Source organism: Limulus polyphemus, unplaced genomic scaffold, assembly GCF_000517525.1.
Source record: "Limulus polyphemus unplaced genomic scaffold, Limulus_polyphemus-2.1.2 Scaffold1190, whole genome shotgun sequence".
NCBI classification, from domain to species: domain Eukaryota; kingdom Metazoa; phylum Arthropoda; class Merostomata; order Xiphosura; family Limulidae; genus Limulus; species Limulus polyphemus.
The window spans coordinates 85,343-107,878 of NW_013666800.1; the positions used below are offsets into that span (position 1 = coordinate 85,343).

The 22,536-nt window shown below is 31.5% G+C and overlaps 1 protein-coding gene and 1 long non-coding RNA gene across 2 annotated transcripts in view; one reads left to right on the forward strand and one right to left on the reverse strand.

Moving 5' to 3' along the window:
* LOC106462519 (lysine-specific demethylase 5D-like) overlaps nucleotides 1-22,536 on the reverse strand; it is a 75,328-nt gene that overhangs the window by 40,722 nt on the left and 12,070 nt on the right. The window contains exons 6-14 of the mRNA XM_022389814.1: nucleotides 18,442-18,532; nucleotides 15,790-15,863; nucleotides 13,951-14,142; nucleotides 12,301-12,420; nucleotides 11,962-12,117; nucleotides 11,215-11,307; nucleotides 10,552-10,640; nucleotides 10,052-10,214; nucleotides 7,591-7,710 (exon numbers count right to left, since the gene is read on the reverse strand). Coding sequence (XP_022245522.1) covers nucleotides 7,591-7,710; nucleotides 10,052-10,214; nucleotides 10,552-10,640; nucleotides 11,215-11,307; nucleotides 11,962-12,117; nucleotides 12,301-12,420; nucleotides 13,951-14,142; nucleotides 15,790-15,863; nucleotides 18,442-18,532 — 1,098 coding nt within the window. The remainder of the gene's footprint in view (nucleotides 1-7,590; nucleotides 7,711-10,051; nucleotides 10,215-10,551; nucleotides 10,641-11,214; nucleotides 11,308-11,961; nucleotides 12,118-12,300; nucleotides 12,421-13,950; nucleotides 14,143-15,789; nucleotides 15,864-18,441; nucleotides 18,533-22,536) is intronic.
* On the forward strand, nucleotides 2,009-4,819 carry LOC111086557. Its single transcript, XR_002611292.1, has 4 exons — nucleotides 2,009-2,037; nucleotides 2,445-2,580; nucleotides 4,019-4,103; nucleotides 4,617-4,819. It is a non-coding gene; the product is annotated as an uncharacterized LOC111086557 (long non-coding RNA).

Sequence of the window (22,536 nt, forward strand, 5' to 3'; positions counted from 1 at the left end):
CTCCAATGATCATTGTTTCCAATGTGTGAACGTTGCTTCATCTCTTCTGGCGCGTAATGTGCGTAAACCATTTTGGACAGAATTGTCACCAGTGATGAAAAATGGATTCTCTATGTGAATATTAAAAACCAAATACAATGGCTCAGTCCTAGACAAAACTCACTTCCGACATCAAAGGAGTAATTCATTTTGAACTCCTCAATCCACAGTGAACTGTCAATGTAACGTTTAAATCAAGCCCTTCGTCAGAAATGCCCTTCACTTGTCAACTGGAAAGGTGTTCTTCTTTTTCACGACAATGCACGTCCACATGTGGCACTTTTGACACAACACAAGATTATGGAGTTGGGTTGGGAAGTTCTTCCTCACCCACCATATTCTGTAAATATAGCCTCATCAGATTACCTTCTTTTTTGTTCATTGCAATACCATCTTAATGGGAAAACGTATGCAAATATGGAAGGTGTTAAAGAGAACATCGACATGTTTTTTGCTTCAAAGCCAAGTGATTTCTTTAATCAGGGCATTAACAACCTGGTTGTAAGATGGAAAAGCATCATCGATAAGAATGGAGACTATTTCATTTAATAAATGTTTTGTTTTGATACACAAGTTGTTCAGGTTTTTTCATCTAAAAAAAGTGACATTAATTTCTTGATGACTTGTTCTTGTGGCCTTTTACTCCACAGTTTCTCCGCTTCATTCCCAATAAGATTATTTTTGATGTTGTATATGGCTGATTTTCTTTCTTAATGTCATCGCCTTCTTCTCACTGAGTGGACCTTTCGTCCTTTGGCTTTTTAATGTATTTGGGAAATTTCTGTTTTTTTCAATGATTGATGCCTTTGTTTACAACAACTAACCATCTTGTATATTTTGACTAACATTTTTAATACACGTACCAGCCATCTCTACTATACATTTTTACTTCAAGTGAGTTTCTCGCCAGGTTATTCTCACTGCCCTATTTTGATCTTCTGAACTCTGTTTATGGGTCTATACCCAAGTAGCATCTCGTATAACTAATAAAACATAATGATTATAAAAATATTTTTTCCATCTCATAGTTGTTGAATGGTATAACATACTTATATTTTCTTGTTGTAGGCAAATTCCTATATAACTATTTGTTGAATGTGTTTTTTTTTAACCTTGGCATTTTTTCATTCATACAGGCAATTCCCTACAAAAATGTATATAAATACCAATTGTTTGTTGAATACTATAAATACCTTGGCATTGTTTGTTTGATACTGGGCTATTCCCTACAAAAATTGTAAAATTAAATTGTTTGTTGAATTGCATAGTATATTTTGGCATTATTTATTTTATGACAGGCGGTTCCCCATAAAGATGTATCTAAAAACAAGTTGTTTGTTGAACAATTTATATTTTTGAATATTCTTTCTTAAGTCAGGCAATTTCCTCTCAAGATTTATACAAAAACAAACTATAAAAAAATTATATTAAAATAAATTTAGTAGTATATCTTGGCTTTATTTGTTTCACGATAGACAATTCCACAAAAACAATTAATGTAAAATTAAATCTTTGTTGAGTAGTACAGTATATCTGGTTATTATTTGATGGGCAGTACTGTATAAATATGTATGAAAATCAAATTGACTGTTGAATAGTATAGTATATCTTAGCAATTTTACTTTTTAAATGGTAATTTCTTCCAAAATATATATATATATACGTAAAAATAAATAATAATAAAAATTGTTTGTTGAGTAGATAGTGTATTCTCACATTTTTAGTTTTGTGGAAGGTAATTCACTACAAACATTTATGTAAATATAAATTAGTTATTGAATATTATAGTATATCTTTACACTTTTGTTTGACTTCAAGCAGTTTCCTACAAAAAGAAACGTAAAAAATTGTTTGTTGAATGATATAGTCTATCAGGGCATTATTTGTTTCACGTCAGACATATTACAATGAAAGTGTAATTTATGCAAAAATTTTTTTATATTTATACTTTAGTATCCATTGTACTGCAGAGACTATGTCTATATCAGACGAGCAGTGGTAAGTGAAAACATTAAAGCAAAATGTAGTCTTTAAAGAATGTAAATAATAATATTCCAGATGAAATAATAGTGTGTTTAAGAGAGTTATATTTAATATCTAAAATAACTTAATCTTTTGAAACATTCGAAAACATTATCTTGAAAAATGTAATACAAGTTAAACAGTCGTGCGTGTTTTAAGATGAAGAGAAAATGGTTCTAGTTTTGTGTGTTTTAATGTGAATGTAATTACTCATAATGATCTTTCATGTATTTTTTATAATACAAGAATTCGATTATGTTGTTAATTGGTACAGTTTTACTTTTTATAGTAATGTTGTGTTAAAAGTGCTTCATCTTTTTATTTATTTATTAAGGAATGAATCATTGCATAAAATAAAATGCTTCATCTCTTGTTTTATTTAGGTAGATTCATTGTCTAATGTCATGGTGCTAGTTTCTAGAGCAGTGGATCATCCAAATTGCCCTGAGAGTCAGAAGTGTGTCAGAGTGAAGAACTATTTCTCAAAGTTGATTATACGGCCTTATTCGCTTTGATGAAGTAAGATGTATGTTTATATACGAGCTTTGATGAAGTAAGATGTATGTTTATATACAGCTTTGATGAAGTAAGATGTATGTTTATATACAAGCTTTGATGAAGTAAGATGTATGTTTATATACAAGCTTTGATAAAGTAAGATGTATGTTTATATACAAGCTATGATGAAGTAAGATGTATGTTTATGAAAACCAAGCTTCCCAAAATATTCATTTTCTGTGTTTGAAAATTTATTTCAGTCAACTTTGCATTCATCACATTTGAAAAAAATAATTTTACTCAACCACTTATCCTTGCAGTCCCTGAATTGATACACTGTTCAAAATATCTGGAAAGTTTCAAGAAATGATTATGATTTGAAAAGTAATTGATATTATAATGCTTTTGAGAAAAACCTAGGCATAATAAACAGATGTGTTGAAAGTTAAACTAAAACAAGACAGTGTAATTGTACATTATATCAACAACAAAAGTTTGTCAATTTGTAGTATCATTAAGTAGGATAATACTTAATAATAGGGATCTTGTTGTAACAAAATGACAGCCATAAAAATTGGTCATTTTAAACCACTTTTAAAATGTCTGAATACTAAAAGTGACTATTTCACAGTATTGGCTGAGCAAAACTAACGCTTATTGTACTTATAAAGCCACCTAAAGCACTATATATATATATACATGTTTATGGAGTGAATCAAAATTTCACTATTGCAAGGAAGTTTTATCTAAGTAAATGTTTTTTTCCAGACAAGCATACAGAAAAAATGATGAACCTTATTACTACGTGTATATATATAATAAGAGGTATAGCTTCAAAACTGTTATTTCAATTACATTAATTGTCAGTAGGTGATCAACACCAGCACTATAAAACAATAATGAACTTAATATAAATCCAAAACTCGATTTAAAGAAACAGAAAAACCTTCACCCTTTCCAGTCATCATCCGAAAGTCATAACGGAGATTTCCTGTGGTTAATAGCACCCGAAAGCGTTGGGGATATCCGATGTATCAGACAAAATGCAGATGAGAAACCAGTCAACAGTCGTGGAAAAGTCATTAAGGGTACAAAGTTGAGTGTTTACATCCACAACATCTCAACTCTTACTGCCTTTCACCTGTCTGCAGCCACGGGTGGCCTGTTCATTAAAATCAACTTTCTTTTTGCCTTTCTTTTGATGTATACATATTAACTTTGGAATTGCTGATTATAAGAATATTTTTGGATTACTGCATTATTTAATAATAACTCTGTTTGTTACTATGAGAAATGTTTATTTTTCAAGTTTTAACACACTTTTTGCGTGGCTTTTGTGTTCTTTGAATGTTTAAAATTGCCTTTTGCAAGTTACTTGAAAATGCAGACTTTTTAAATTCAGTCAGTTATTTATTATAGAGTTTTACTGTGTTTTTTAATTTTGAATGTAAATTTACAGAATGGATTTGATTATGTGCTTACTTACTTCGATGATCCAAAAGCAATCTTTCCATCTCCTGCTTACAATTGGATTGCTTCCACGGGTGAGTATTTTTCTCATTGTAGCCAGGTAAACTTCATTGAAATTGTTATAATATAAACACATGTTGTATTAGTATGTTCAGTATTGTTGTATCATACCAAAGAAGATAATGGTGGTTGTTATAATATGAGAGAGCTAATAATGGTTGAATAGGTGGCAGGAATATTGAGATATACTTCTGATATAAACTAGTATCTTATAAAACTCAGGAGTTTTCAGAATTTATAACCTTAAACATTGGCGTTTATTAGAAATAAAATGATAAACTTTAAAATATAAATATCTATGAGATAAATTTTTCCACTAATGATTTGAATGTGATAGTGAACGTTTCAATGTTATAAAAATACTTCAAGAAAGGTTTTAAATTTATGTAATAGGTCTTAAAGATAACACAAGGATTTGGTCTGGCAGCTTCAGTTTGATGTTGCGCATTTGAAGTTGTAGGAATGTTGTTGAATGTATTTCAACTTCAGAGAACTGAAAAAAAAAAAGAATATTTTGTTTATTTCAGGTGTTCCCGACTTTGTCAAAAAAATTACATGATGCAGCCAAAGGACTGCAGCAGAAATCATTGTCTCAAGAGAAGTGTCCTACTTTCTCTGGTTCATGCACTACTGTGAACATACAGAATTTTTCATACGCTTAAATAAACTTGCCAAACATGATGCTTTTGTTCGTTTTAACTAGTTTTCATTAAAAAATCAAAGTATAAAATAGTTTTGTGTCACTTATTTAATGTTCAAAAGAAATACAGTTTACACTGCTTGTATTTCCAGATAATTATATGTGTGTGACCTCCTGCAAATTTCTAGTTTTAAAACCTATAATATTAATCAGAATTTATCCCAACTGCTTCAATTTTACAGTGTTTATTAATAATTGGCTTTCTTGAAAATAGGTTGGTGGTTAAGTTTCTGGTAATGATGGAATTTTATTCTAACAATAGCTTTTAGTTGATGGAGTGCTGGTTTCTTATATAGTTTGTTAGGTTTTTTTACGTTGGAAAAAAATGGCATATATTGTTAATTTTAGTTGAAGATGGTATTGACAATATTATGTAATATTGATGTTTTACAAAACTGCATTTAAATTTATTTAATGATGTGGCTCCCATGAACAGTGTAGCAGATTTTCAGCTTAAACTACAAATCTTTAGAAAACTAAGTTTGCTATCTAGACTGTTTATCACGTTTCAGTTAATGAAGCATATTGTTAACATCCCAGATTGTTACCTTTCAACTAATAATGATTATTTTCTAGTGTAAATTATGTTACTTTTATGTTAATAATGGCGTGTATTAGATAGATTATCATCTTTCAGATACCAATAATATATCTTGAATGCATCATGCATTGTCACCTTTCTACTAGTAATTATATATCTTGGACACTTCATATATGCATTGTCACCTTTCTACTAGTAATTATATATTTTGGACACTTCATAACTGTCACCTTTCTACTAGTAATTATATATTTTGGACACTTCATAGACTGTCACCTTTCTACTAGTAATTATATATTTTGGACACTTCATAGACTGTCACCTTTCTACTAGTAATCATATATCTTGGACACTTCATAGACTGTCACCTTTCTACCAGTAATGGTATATCTTGGACACTTCATAGACGGTCACCTTTCTACCAGTAATGGTATATCTTGGACACTTCATAGACTGTAACCTTTCTACTAGTAATTATATATTTCGGACACTTCATAGACTGTCACCTTTCTATCAGTAATGGTATATCTTAGCCTACTTTTTTCTGTTAATGATTTTATATTTCAAATACTTTTTAGTGTTACCTTTCAATTAATAATTTTATATCTGGACATTTCACAGGTTAAAGCTTTATAGCTAATAATGGTATACCTGGGATATTTCATAGGTTAACATTTTCAGTTAATCTAGTAGATTTCAGATATTTCATAGACTGTAACCTTTCAACTTATGATAGTTTATCTTGGAAACATAAATTTTCTTCTTTCTCTTAAGGGTAGAATATCTCTTGTACTTTAATAGCTTGTTTAACTGCAGTTAAAATTACATTTACTTGAAGACTGCATAACTATTTAAGGTTTGATTTATTTCAGTTTATAGTCAGGGGTGTGAAATTCATATTGCATAAAGCTTAAGACAACAAGACATTTGTGAGGGACAAGTTTTATTGTTATTTTTTGCATGTCGGACAAGAACTTTTGTTTTTTTCACATCAATGTTCTACACTCTAGGATGGCATGCAAGGTCCTTAAAATTCTGGACTGCAGAAGTTTATCATATACAGACAAACTTTTAAAAATATGTACTTCTAAACATTAAACCAAAACTACATACACAAATACACTATCTTACAAAAAGTCATGGGACACAGGTAGTTATAATAAAACATGTCTTTATTCCAAGAAATTAACAGCGTGTTGGCCCGCCTTTAGCCTTAATGACTGCTTCAATGTGTCGTGGAAGACTCTCTACTAATTTCTGGTAGAAAGCTGGTGGTATTGTGCTCCACTCCTGCTTTAAAGCATTAGTAAGCTCAACTACTGAAGAGGGCTGTCTTGGCCTTGCCCTAATTCTGTGTTCTAGTTCATCCTAAAGATGTTCTATCAGGTTGAGGTCGGGGCTCTGATGTTATTCTCTTCAGACCATAAAATTGCCACAATGTAGGACACACACAATTGTATTTAGAACATCAATGTAGGACTCGGCATTCATAGATCCAAGCATTGCGACCAGTGGATCTAGTCCATACCACAAGAAGCACCCCCAGACCATGATACCGCTATCTCCAAACTTCACTGTTGGGATAATACACTCAGGTAATAAGCGTTCTCCAGGCATCCTCCATACCCAAACACGTTCATCAGACTGGAAGAGTGTGTAGCATGACTCGTCGCTCCACAGGACCGATTTCCATTGATCCATGGTCCAAGTTCGGTGTGCCTTGCCCCATGCCAATCAACAGTGTGCATTTGTTTTTGTTATCAATGGCTTGTGGGCTGCAGCTCTTCCATGAAAATTTATGGGATGCAACTCTCGACATGTCGTGGAAAACACTCATAGAAATGCCTGTGACTGCTCGTATCTCTAAACGCAGATACTCTAGAGTCTGATGGCAAGATGAGGTAAACAGCCTTCTCAAGGTGTGTCGGCTCCTGTTCGTCAGTATTTTACACCTACCTGATCATTTCTTGGGCTCATTGTCACCTGTGGACTTTCATTTCTTCAGCATGCTGCCTATTATGGATCTGGGAATGTTTAATTGTTGTGCAATAACATCCACCTATCCTTCCCCCCTGAAACTCCGTTAGCTCTTTCCGAGTACTTATCGTTCAGCATACAAGATTGAAATGACTTCCGCAGATCACTCTTATAGGCCAAACTATTTGCATATTTCCTCATCACATCCATTTCCTACAATCAGAGGTGTATCCTATGACTTTTGGTAGGATAGTGTATTTCTAGATAGCATCAGTCATCTTACCCAATCAGCTGGACAAAAGTTGACAGCTTCAGCAAAATTGTAGCCTTGGTTGAAGCCAGCATGATATGCTCGTGGAAAAGTGAGCATAAATTCTCCAGCATACTGGTCCATTCTATAAATCTGTGTAAATACAGAATTTATGTATGAAAATATCATTCACATCATTGTGAGCAACCAACTGAATAAAACAAAAATAGAATCACTTTTTAAAGAGTTATATATTTCTGAACAAAGAACTTGGGAACTTCAAAGAGCATTCAGCATAGAGTTTATTGAAAAATGCAATGAGTATATATATATATAGAACATTTCACTAAAGTCAAATTGCTAAGTGTACTCTTTCCTTTTTTCCAGTAAACTTGATTTTATATGCTAGTGAACTCGAGTTACCTCATCTCATACATAGAGCAACTTCCAGGGACAATTTAGTCAAATATATTTAAATCAAAAAAAACTGCTCAGACTCATTTCTTTCAACACACAAAAGTTAAAAAAGTTTCTGTTGCCTGCTCAAATGTGAAATGTATGAATTATCCACAATACTGAAGTAACACATAAGTTAATAGGTGCCAATATTGTCTAATGTAAAACAGGAATGGTAATCTAAAGAAATCTGAGCAAAAAACAGGAATGACTTAATTTATGCAGCTGCTTCCCTACCATGAATGATGCCGAAATCCTCGGAGCAGATAGTATAAAATACAGGGTTTTCACTTATTTTGTATGATTTAATGCATGCCTAGTTGCCAGTATATTTACTTAAGTTTCTGTAACACCTACACTTCACAACATTCATTTAACCCTATAATGCTACTTAACAGGTTATCTGATTCATACTATTGCTATAATCTTACCCCTTAACCCTATAATGCTACTTAACAGGTTGTCTGATTCATACTATTGCTATAATCTTACCCTTTAACCCTAGAAAAATTAGAATAAACAGAATGACTGGTTCATGATACTGCTGTACTCTTACCACTTAACCCTAGGAAGCTGACACTAAACAGATTGACTGGTTCATGATACTGCTGTACTCTTATCACTTAACCCTAACTCCAGTTTTCAAAAGAATTATACAGGTGGACAGTTATTATTCATTGCTCATTTTTAAGCACAATTTTGCTAAATGTTATAAAATTCTCCTAATTAAAGAGCATTTAGCATCATGTGATATTAGCTTAAACAATTAGCATAAATAATGATGCTTGATACAGCTGTACTGAGTGCATGCGGGTGATGATAAGAAACTGTTAATCTAAATTCCATGGCATTAGTATAAAGAAAGCTATTAACATTGTTTTAGAGAGGAAAACTTACCACCATATATTTTAAATAATCTGATTGGTTCTGTAAAGTATAAGTCTATTCCAAATAATAGGATTGCAGTCCTAAAGCTAATGTTGATTACTATAAGTGTCACTTTCTTATTTGCTGTTGTTTGTTGGTGTATAATGATATCTAACCAAAAACACCTTAGGTGTGAAAAAGAGATGTGGCCAAAAAGGACTGAGTGTGGGACTTAACCCTTTCCAGACAGGTCACGGATGAAAGGCCATGTCATTGCATATGTTGACTCGCATTCAAAATGTTATTGAACTACTATTTCATTAATTTATGTCAATAAGTTTGGTATCAAAACTGTAGGTCATTATGATAAATATATATAAATGTATAATGTTATGAGAGTTAGGCTATTTAGTCTAAATATTTATGTTTTTATGTTATAATCTGTTGTCATTCTAGAATGAAAGAGGTATAATTTATATATATTTCCTAATTTTTTTATGGTGGTTACAAAATCAGTCAAATCTACCGAACCTGTACAGAGATTTGTTACAGAAAATAACAGATAAAATATAATCTGGACATTATAAAGATTTTAAATGTGAAATTTGAAAATTTTCTGATGCATAAAAGTATTTTTAATCTTAAAATGAAAATTACTTTGCATGTTGGATAGGCAATATGTGAAAAGTAAAAAAAGGCATGAGAAAAACATTGCTTTACAAACCTTAAGACTTAGTTAAGAATATTTATATTTTGCAAATGAAAGCATTGTAATGTTTACTAATAATCTGCCAAATTTTGTTAACATTCGCTTACTAATTTGAAAGTTATAGCATGAAAACTATAAAAAGCACAAAATGGTTACGAAGTCGGTCCCAGGGACCTAGCCCATGCTGAAATAGTTAAAGAAATAAAATCAAAACTGGTGGCCGAATTGGTTACAACACTTATAGCACTGATAAGAATTTTACAGCAAATATTCATTCACTAGTTAGCTAGGTCATTTTGTTTTACCCACCATCGTGCCCCAAGTTGAACAAAAAACATGGCCTGGGTAACTAATGAATGAATATTTACTGTAAAATTCTTATCAATGCTTTAAACGTAGCTACCATTCCTTTAAGTCACACGCTCAATCCCTTTTTGGCCACATGGTTAGACTGATACGTACAGGAACTCCTGCAGCCATTAGAATATTTGGATTGATGATAGTAACGAGTTGGTGAAGTAGGTCTGGCTGGGTTTCAAACAGTTCTGGAGCTGCATCTCTCATAGCCTCTTCAAATACTTCAGCTTTTTCTCCTGGTACACCATACCATGTCTTTGGCTCCCCCCTTCATAAAACAACAAACAGGATACATTTTTACAAAACTTGTCATTCTACCTTTTAGTACTTCAGTAGCTCACTAGTTTACTGATAAAATCCACTACATAACCTCAAACAGTATATATTTATCATCCAGTATTCATATATATAAACATCACAGAGTTGAAAAATCATGCTAGCACAACAAACCTTAAGATCATTAATTTTGACTATTAGCTTTGACTTAAAAAAAAAAATTTACTTTTTTGCAAGAGCTAATTTAACTGTGACTTTCTACTTATAAGTCTTTTAATTCACACAGAAGGTAAATAAATAAATTAAAGTTAGAAAGCTATGTTTCTTACCAATGAAGGTAGTTAATGGAGTAGCTCCAATGATCCTCATTGTGCCAGCAAAATGTAGCAAAACACATTCCAACATAGACCCAGGGTATCTGTGTAGTCAAAACCAAAGTGTTGTTCCACATACTTTAACAAAAATTCTTTATACTGTTTCACACACACACACACATGCAAGAACAAAACAAATAAATAAACTCTTAAAGCATAAGAGTAAGGAGTAAAGCATCACAATGTTTAATTCCACAAAACTATTAATAACACCAATAAGAATATTACTTATGATTATTAAGCTACAAAAACATTTATATTTGACAATTAATGTTACTTGCATTTCATAATAAACATCAAAAATACTGACAGTTAACTCTTCTTTCTTAATTAGCCCAATACAAATGTTGACAAGAACTAGTGCATTATCAGAATTAAAAACCAGAAATTTTTAGGCCAAATGAATCATAACCAAAATATTAATATTACCTGCATGTTATTAGGTAGCAGCCTTTAAAAGGTTTAGTATTGAGTGACACACCTTCAAATGTCAATTGTATGTTGGAAGACTGTGCTAGACTAAATTGAAAGTGACGTGTTAAAAGTTACTGGTAATCTTAATATACCTATTAAAGATTCCAATAAGATAGCGAAAATGTATATGTTTAATTTGGGTACCTTCATTCCATTAATATCTGCATTAATGTGCCTCAAGACTGAATCTTCTAAGATAGGGAGGTTGTTGAGGTTCCAACCTGAATTGATGTATTCCTAGAAATATGTAGTATTAAATTCTTTAATTACAAAAATATCACTTAGAAACAAATAATTGTAAAACTCTCACAAGAATACATGTGATATTATATTAGTGAATAACACTAGGGAAAAACTAATCAAATTTTGAACTAATTTTTGAAAGGTAGCTTTTTCAAAACATATATCACCTTTCCAAAACTGCATAATCTATTGAACAGCAGAATGATATGTATATCAAATAATTTCAACAACAAATCACAAGTTATTTCTAAGATTTTAAAATTATACAATTTTGTTACTTAAAAAATAAAATAAAAGTAACTTTACCACACTGAAACTGAAGAGTTATGAATAAACATATCCATTTTTGTTATAGCCAGGATCAATAAAAAATATTAAACAGTTTTACTAATATTATATACGATATTATTTAAAAAATAAACTATATACAATATTTTCCTTCTAGAAATCCCTCATCCTGCTTCCTCCTTAGAAACATGTGACAGAAAAACCAAAATATCAAAAACTAGTATTATACTGCACTTTCTATTTTCACTTCTGGAAATAACCATCTTCTTCATTGGTATCACAAAACTTTTATATTAATTAGTAAAGAAACTGATTTGTATACTTGAAGAAAACCTTAAAAATTATTATGAGATATCACACCTCTTCATCTGGTGGAGAACACTTGCTAGTTTTTGTTGGAAACCCCGAGCCATGTTCCAGGGTGTGAATATCTGCTCCATACTCTACACAGACATCTTCATTTACAGCTTTTACTAGTCGCCAAAACTCTTTCTCAACCACTGAAGTAGGGACCATCTAAAAAAATCATTATCAATTATTGATTGGCTAACTATCCTTTTATTATCATGATAAAACAACAGATACTGTGTTAAAAGACTGATTATTCAGTCAGGAAATACCTATTCATATTTAATTTTCAGTTATCTCTAAAAAATTACTGGACTTTATTATATATAAATCCTGATAGGTTTTCCTCACATGAGCTGGCATGCTGAAGTAATCGGACTTGAACTGGTCAGCCATTTCCCCAAACTCCTGAAGGGTGTAGTCTCTCTTAGCTTGCTCAAACCCAAAAGCCTCATGGGGTTTTTCCACTTCCTGGAAGCAAAAACAGTTAAGCTCATAAGACAATTATTGTCCTCTTCTGATAGTACAACTCTACTTTCTGTTTATATATACACACATACTATTCACCAATAGTGATGGATGCACAAAAAACATGAATATACAAAATAAATATAAAATAAAAACTTTTTATAGGTTAAATATAATATTAACCTGGGTTTCAGTTATAAAAGTTTTATTCTGAATTACAGACGGTAGTGGCACCAGCACCAAAAATTTGGGGGCAAGCCAAAGTTTTGGTGGCCAAAACAAGACATCTTATACTCACGTGTAATTCTAAAGGGACTTGTTATTAAAATTTTAGTGTGCTAAATTACATTGAGCCAACCATGGGTTTCAAAAATTACTTTGTACTGACTTTTGAAGCCCCAAAGTACTCACAAACCTTGAAAAGGATCAGAAGGTTTTTGACAATTCTAGTATATCTGCCAATTATTATTTTTTTTGGGGGGGGGGGGATAATAAGTCCCTTTAAAAGTGGAATGATGAATAATGTTCTTTTGAGCATTATTTAATAAAATAAATAATTATTTACTACAGTAGTACCATTAGTACAAAAAATCAACACTAAAGGGAATACCTATTATTGTAGGATATATTTGGTTGACTTCTAGTATACAAGAAAAAACATCCCGTAAAATTGTAGTGTAGGTGTGAACATGTTTTCTTGTTATACACATTACAGTTGCTCTATATATGTAGGATTTAATTTTTTTTGGGGGGAGGGGGGCAAACTAGGAAGGAAAAAAATTTGGGTGGGCAATTGCCCTTCTTGCCCCCCCCCTCTCCTCCCATTTAGCACTGCCACTGATTACAGATGTATTTTATAAGATAAAAAAAAAACTTTTTTAAAAAACTTATTTAATAAAAACAGTTCACAAGAAAGGAAACCTTTAAAAACAGAAATGCTAATCTTGTATTAACTCATATGTATAGATGTTTTATGTTTAAGTTCCTTAAAGTTTTTGTAAATGAGCACAAAAATAACTGACAGAGAAAATAAAATCATATCCAACCCCCACACCTCAATTATCTTAAAAGAACATTTAGAGGAATGAAAAACCAAGGGAAGCTTAAGGAAAGATACTGCACAAGGAAGATGTGTCAACTCCTATTGGTGGGGGTTATCATCACACGAAGAGGTCATCATGAACTTTAGATGAGAGTTAGCTCATGGCTAGTGGCATGCAAGTCTTATATATAATTCAACACTGGATCACAAAGAGTAAGAATTCAATTTATTTAGTTCGAGATCTGACAAGTAATAATTTCCTAACAAACATGCAACATGTTACCATAATGAAATTTTGTTCACGTGTTTTAGCAAAGAGTCATAACAATTATATTATTACTAATTTGTGGAATTAATTTATCAAACAAAGAGTAGCTCATACACACACTTACTTGTTGAAATTTTATCTGTATTTTAAGATCAATTTTTTTCAACTGTAAGCCTAAATTTATCCTCATGTTTTATATTTTAAATTAGACACAAATCTTCACCTGAGCAACACATCGTGGACATCTCCAGTCTCCTTTTGGTATTTCATGCATTGGAGGGATAAGGCAGAAACTGTGGTAGCTATCATCACATCCATCACAAAGCAGCATCTTGGCTTCATCATCTCCCCGTCCACAAATGTGACACACAATAAGATCAATCTGTGAGATAATACAGCTAAGGTTCAACCTTAACTGTAGAGAAGTAAAATGTGTTAAATCTTTTCTTTTATCCAAAAATGTATTAATCAAATAATTTATAAATTTATAGATGGTAGCTACGAAGTACCTTCAATAAACATCAAGTTCTGGATTTCCTAGATGTCAACTTTTACACTTTGCTGTTATAAATTTAAGAATCGGAAGATATTTTATGGCCACTATTTATTTACTTAAATTCAATTTTACTCTAATGTTTCATTTCTCCTCTTTGCTTGTCTACTTCAAGATCCTTTGGTAGCTTTATAGATTCTCTCAGTTAAAACTATAATATATATATATATATATATGTATATATATACTGCATTACTCATGCTAGGGTTTTATTAATGTAATTATGTAACTGAAAGAAAGCAAAATATATAATTACTACATTTATCATGCTAGGATATATTAAATTTACTTATGCAACTGAAAGAGGACCAGAAGATAAACATACTACATTACTTATGCTTCAGTAAGATTTGAGTTTCATTTTGAATTTTAGATGACAGTAAGAATAATTTAATGCTTTGTGTTTTCTATTAAGTTGTACATAAAAGTAGCTTACTAAGGATTTACAATTTTTTGTACTATCTAGCCCATAAGTGTTGAGACTATGGAGCATGCAGACTTGAGTACAGCACAGTGAATGCAGTTGTCAGAATATAACATGGCACAGTGAGTGCCATTGTTAGAATAGAGCATGGCACAGTGAGTGCCATTGTTAGAATAAATCATGGCACTGTGAGTGCCATTGTTACAATAGAGTACAGCACAGTGAGTGTCATTGTTGCAATACAGTACAGTACAGTGAGTGTCATTGTTACAATAGAGTATAGCACAGTGAGTGCCATTGTTACAATAGAGTACAGCACAGTGAGTGCCATTGTTACAATAGAGTACAGCACAGTGAGTGCCATTGTTACAATAGAGTACAGCACAGTGAGTGTCAGTGTTACAACAGAGTACAGCACAGTGAGTGCCATTGTTACAATAGAACATGGAATAATGAGTGTTTTTTTTCATTTGTGAAACAATGACACATTTTTTCAGCACATCAAGATTACTAATTCTTATTATTGAAATGTTTTCCTTTCTGGCAAAATAAGTGAAAGTTTAGCTATCAAATTTAATGTATCCCATGGAAACAGAAAACTCAAACACTTAGTTTCAGCAATACTTAACTCAGTTTACATTATGAAGTTACATAGCAAAATCTCCATACAAATTTTGTCCCCTTTCCACAGTTTCCTATACAATTCTTATCGTTATCAGTGTTTTATAGGTTTATATAGCTAATAATTACTCAAAAACCTAATTTAATTAGTTACAAATAATGTTTATAAAGATGAGTACTAAACTGAAGTTAATTTTTATATTATTAGCCTACATTTTCAACTTAACAATAAAATGCCTGTACAGCTTATCAAGAAAAACAAAACAGTTAAATACAACTATCCATATCTGTCACATTTTTCAAATTCTACAAATTGCTATAACAAATTCTACATGAAAAACCACTAGTTTGTTTTTATTGCACTATTTCGCACCAACAAATTATACTCAAAACATGGAACTTGTATATTTTATCATAATATGATGAAAACTGATCATTAACAGCTACAGGAAATGGTGACTTACAGGGTTAATTTTTCCTTTAGCTTTTCCTATCTTGAACTGAGAAGCCAAGTTGTTTGAAAACTCATGCTGACTCCCTGTAAGAAAAAAACAAAAACTATCTCAGGACACTAATTAATGTTTACAGCAGTTTAACTCTTTTGTAGAAACTGAAGAGTTTCATTTATATGTAGCACCAATTTTTTTTCTGCATTTCCTATAATTTTTAACATTGTGAGAGACATCAAATAAGACTGCAATATCAATTAAAATGTTTAGTTTATCATGTCAGAGAATGATCAAAACTTCTGATCCTTTCAAGGAAAGAACTAACTAAACCAGAATCAGGTTTTTAACTTGAACTCGCTAGTAATTAGGATCAAAACTTCTGAGCCTTCCCAGGAAAGAACTAACTAAACCAGAATCAGGTTTTTAACTTGAACTCGCTAGTAATTAGCAAAATGTCTCCACTTTTAAGTCCTTAAATTTCAAACCAACAATACAGAAATGTTCTGAGTTTGCAAATCTACCATATAGAAATGTCTTGAAATTGGAAGTATACCACATGAAAATTTCCTGAAGTTTGAAGTATGCTATATAAGAATGTCCTGAGATTGAAAATCTACCATATAGACTATGTACATATATGGCTAAACTCTATTACATGTACACATAATATAAGTTTGTTTCTTTGTTTTGAATTTTGCACAAAGCTACACGAGGGCTATCTGCGCTAGCTGTCCCTAATTTAGCAGTGTAAGGGAATGCAGCTAGTTATCACCACTCACCACCAACTCTTGGGCTACTCTTTTACCAATGAATATGGGAATGACCATCACATTATAATGCTCCCACGGCTAAAAGGGTGAGCATGTTTGGTTGGACGGGGATTCAAACCCACAATCCACAGATTGTGAGTAGAGTGCCCTAACCACTTGGCCATGCTGGGCCCATAATATAAGTAACAGGAAAAGTATCTAATCATACTGATGATATAAACAACAAGAATATATAAACACACTGAAGCTTCTCTACTAATATTTAATCCTGATGTTTCAGCATACATCTTTCTCAAAGACTCACAGATTCCAAATATTTTCTGATGTTTATTTAACAATAATGGAAAAAACACAATAAAAACAGTCATTCAACAGAGTAGCAATTAAAAAAGAACAAATGTATAAGAAAATGTTGTTGTTGTTGTTGCACAGCCTTTTCAATGTATAACTGTTTTTTATTGTTGTGCTATTATTTCATATTGTTGAATTACAGTGTTCTTTCCAGTTACTGTCTAGCAAATAATATAGCACTTGTAGTTTGTGATAATGCAAACTTGTGAAAAAAATGTGTGCCCAAATACTAGATATTTCTTGTGAATTATATAGAGGATTGAATATCTATACTAATAAAACAGCTTCTCTGTGTGTGTCAGTCAGTCAGCACCATAGCTCCAAGAGGAAAGAACCTAGAGACCTGAAACTTTGCAAGCATACTAAGGGAATTCTGAGGGTATTATTTTTATCTCAAAATATTTTGGTCAGTTTTTTTGGCCTATAATTTTGCCATACAGCCTTTAAGCCATAAAAAAAGAGAGAAGTATATACTGCCACCTGTCACTTGGTACAACAGTTATGGAATAAGTATAATAATAATAACAGTTTGGTAACAACAGATTAAAAAAAAAAACAATGCATAAAAGTGTTAGAATTCATATAATTGTTTGAAATTATTATACTTCAATGTTTTTTAATTTGTATTTCTGATTTTCAAATTGATAAAAAATCATTATTACCCATGCAGTGAAAAAAACAAATTTGATCTTATTTCAACAAACACTGAAGGAGATATGAAACGCGTACTCAGGAAGAGTAACACACAAAAGGTAAGCAATATTTTCCATCATGCTTAACTAGATCCTAATAACTGTTAGTTTTTTTAAAACATGTCACTATAAAACTGTTATCATTTACATTTTTTGAAAGAAACCATGCATTAAAGTGTTAGAATTCATATCACCATTTTCACCAATAATGTAAAACAACAGGTTTTGTAACAATAGGTTTAGAAAAAAACCACAACATAAAAGTGTTAAAATTCATATTATTGGCAGAAATAATTATATTTAAATGTTTGTATCTAAAAAACTATTTTCAGGGCACAGGGACAATCACTTAAAGTTGTTGGTTTCAACCTGCAAAGTCCATGATTTTCTCATGGCCAACTCAATGTTGGTTGCTTCAGAGTTGAAAATGGTAAGAACCTTTTCATATTGGCACCAAAAGATAAAACATGTAACATTGTCTATCCTGAAGCTCTACATGGATAAAAAAGTGTCAAGATGCACAGTCATCAGGCAGAGCCAGACCAGGTATGGTAACATGAACTATAACAATGGTAATACTTCATATATTGTGATCAACAAAATAATCTTTCAGCTTTCTAGTCTTTATTGGAAAATATTCAAAACTGATAAGAAAAATATGTACTGGTTGATCTACAATAGCTTCAAAATATGACCATGAATATTCTAAAGAAAGCTTAAGTTTAAACATTCAAATTAGTAATATAACTATTACATTCATATAAAGATGTCACAATCACAAAAGCTAAGTTTAAAATAGGTACCAAACAAAACAAAAATTGCCAAGAATTCAATAAATAAACAATTCAACTTACCTTTTATTGGACTGTAGCCTGACATCTTTGGTCCTGCACCATAAAACTGCAGTTTCTTCAACTCACTGTTTGTGGAGTAGTCTACATCAGCCTGAAAGGTGAAAAAATTATATTTTTTAGACTTCCTTAATCCTATTTATTCTCTTCATAATTAAATTCACTCATAATTTCCTACAGTCTAAAGCTCTGTAACCTTCCTCATTCAGTCTACCCACACTATCACATATTTATGCCTTGTTTACAAACAGGGATACAGAAAATCAATCACCAGAGATCATTAAACATGCTTTGGATTAGAGAGAACTTACTTACTGAAAAAAGAGAGATGCAGATTTTTCACGTGCATCCCAATAATGCACAATGTTTAAAGAGGGGACATGTATTTAAAATATACAAGTTCCACTAAAACACTCTGCTGCAAAAGTACAAAAATTCAGATGAAATGTTCTTTATAAATTGGCAGTTTAGCACAAGGATATGTATAAGTCTGAACTTTATGGAGATCTTATAAAGGTCGAGAAACTTTGAAAATGTGCAATTCAGAGTGAAGTATCACATGATGAAAAACAGTGAAGATCACAATTTGTTTTAAATTAAGAAATTAAAACATATATATATATATATATGTGTGTATATATAATATTGAAATTAAATTTATTAACTATTTTTTAATGCCAAGTTTATTCATATACCTTCAATAAACTAATTTTAGAATGTAACACTATAAAAAGGTTGTGACATACCCACTTGACATACCTGTATCCAGAGGGATAATATTTTATGTGTTGTGCAGCAATCTCCTGCCAGTTTCATGACTAACCTTGAGAACACAGCATTTGGATTGCTAATAAAAGTTATCAGTGCTTAGTGTCTGATATAGTATGTGAATACTGTTAAAATTACTTCTAAAAGACCAATTCCTTCACCTGCTTGTGATTCAAAGTGAAAATTGTATTTCACTCTCCAGGAGAGGGTGAAAATATTATTCGTGCTGGTGAGTCAGCAAGCAAGATAGGGCAACAATATGGCATCAACCATCAGTTCTTTTTAGAATGTAAAATTTTGTTGATTGAATGTGCACTGTATTCAGTTTATTTATTATATAATACTTTTGTACTGTATTGTATGGCAAAAAAACAATGCATAAAATAGTATTATACTATACAAACAGGATGATTCACTTAATAAAAAGCATTGTATAGGGGTTCATGAGTGTACAACTCCTTATATTACACAGAACTAATGTGTTTTTGGACAGTGGTTTTGTGATAATTCCCAGAAATTTTAGGTTTATGCACAAAAGGTAGGTTTTTCTATAGGGTCAATTAATTTTACCTGCACAAAAGTTTTAATGCATGTGGAGTGGCAGAACACATCCTCGTGCACGAGTAAGACAACTTGTACTCTGAAGAGCCAAACCTCAGTTACACCACTAATTTCATGTCTTAAGAATTATTACATGTATTTGTGATTTTATCTACTCATTTTATTCTATGCCAAATCTAAAAATACACTCAACCAATAACCTCCAAATTTCAGTTTAACCACAAGTTCTTATACTTTACCAGTAACCTCCGAGTTTCTGTCTATCTACTGTAAACCTGTATCCACACCTTCCTATACTTTACCAGTAACCTCCAAGTTTCTGTCTATCTACTGTAAACCTCCAATTTTCAGTGTATCCGCACCTTCCTATACTTTACCAGTAACCTTCAACTAAGTATTTTACAACAAACTTTTTCTGCCATATATTCTTATTAAAGTTTTTCTTCATATTAACAGCTAACAATCAAGACTTATTTATGTTTAGATATAATTCTTGTTAAAACTCTACAGGATATAATAGATAATGTGCATCCTAGATACCACTTAGATAGTTCCATTAAAAGATACAGGGGGAGTTAATATAAGATGAGCTTTGTTTTCATTATGTTTTTTTATTCCTTATTTTGACAGAGAGAATGAAAAAGAGATGAACTTTGAGTTTAGACCTTGAAAAAGTAATTAGCTTCCAGTTTTCTCAGGAAAAGATGTGATTCCACTTGTGCATCTTTTAGACCTCCAAGCAACTTCCTCAGAAGGGTCAATTGTTTTCATCCTCTGAACTTTGAAAGTTCTGGGACGTCAACAAGTTGCAGTGTAACTTAACAGCTGTACAGAAGTGTTTATAAATTTAAGAATTTTCGTGTTTTCTCCTTTGTATTAAATAGTTCTTGGTTTACTATCAGACATTATTCAATCCCTGATCTCACTCTTTGGTCAAGACACCCTTCTGCACTCTTTAAGAAACTGAACTCAGAATATCATGAATCTAGTTTTAGCAAAGAAAAGAATCCATTAAACTCACTTTACACAAACTAAACTTAATATACCATGAATCTAGTTTAAGAAAAGAAAACAACAGATAAAATTAACTTCATAGAAAATGAAGTCAATGAATCCTAAATCTAGGTTCTGCAAAGAAAACAATCCATAAAACTCACTTTGCACAAACTAAATTAACTGAATCAGGAATCTAAGTTACCAAAAACCACTCCATCAAACTCAGTGTACTGAGTATATCATGAACCATGTTTTGTATATACTGTACTCTTTTTTGAGTTCTGATACTTGTGGATCATGTTCAGAGTTAAATCTCAAACCAATTACGAAGTTGCAACTGTTGTAATCTTTTAGAACTGGTAATATTTTGCAAATAATAAATAAAAAGTAATTGTTGCACTGACTTTTGCAAAGGGCTTAAAACTAATCAGCATAATCTACTTGCAAAGATTAAACAAACTAGGAATAAATAGTTACAATACACTTGAAAATACTGAAATTCTCTTAACAGTTAACCAAAGATTTAGTTCTCTACAATTTAACAGCATAAAACTGTACTACTGTTGCTAAAGTCTGAAGTTCTTGCTTGGCATAAGAGAGTTAAATGTAAGTGCCATTTTTATTCTATATATATATATTCATGACGTCAAACGAAATAAAAACACCAGATATATTTCAATAACGTATGTGACAAAAAACATAAAAACTCGTATTTTAAAGATTCTTGATTCCTGTGCATATGTGATACCTCTATTATGAATGCAAAACTTAACACAAGAAACAATCAAATCCTTTTAACCCTTTTGCTCCGAACATCCTTTACTGTGCATGTCATAAGGTTTTTAGTGATTTACTTTCAAAGTTAAATTAAACTAATTTTTGTTCATCTTATACCAATTAGTATAGCATAAAATCATAGCTAATAATTTTTTAATTTTTTAATAAAGTTCTTAATTTTATAAGGCAACATTAAACAAAATCCAGAATTTCCTTTAGTGTGAGAAACGTGACATTTTTTCTCTATACATCCCCTCTTTTCTAATTTATTTGCCACCCCTCAAAGAAGTACAAAATTTGATGTAAATTACTCATTATAATGTTTTCATTGCTCAGGCAAACCATAATTTTCATAGTCTTCAGGTAAGTACTATATTTCTTGTTTTTGATGTGTATTCTTTATTTATTGTTATAAAAGTATCTAAAATGCAAAAATTGGAAACTGTTTAGGTTAGTTAAAGTTGTATTAGGTAAAATAAATGATAATAATATAATAAAAAATTTTCATGAAGCACGCATGCGATTAGCTCTTGGGTAATATAATTCGATAGCGTAACATGAACTGCACGTTCCCCAAGTGACTTGCAACTTATAATAGCATGAATAGTAGTTAGATAAGGTGTAAAGAGCAATAAAACAATAAAATTTAAGTATAAATAGATGTATACTGTTACGAGTTTAAAGCTACTTATGATAAACAGTATGTGGCAGGGTATGTAACAACCAGTAAGAAAATGTTATGATCTAAACAGTATGTGGCAGGGTATGTAACAACCAGTAAGAACAGTTTACGATCTAAAAAGTATGTAGCAGGGTATGTAACAACCAGTAAGAACAGTTTACGATCTAAACAGTATGTGGCAGGGTATGTAACAACCAGTAAGAACAGTTTATGATCTAAACAGTATGTGGCAGGGTATGTAACAACCAGTAAGAACAGTTTACGATCTAAACAGCATGTGGCATGGTATGTAACAACCAGTAAGAACAGTTTAC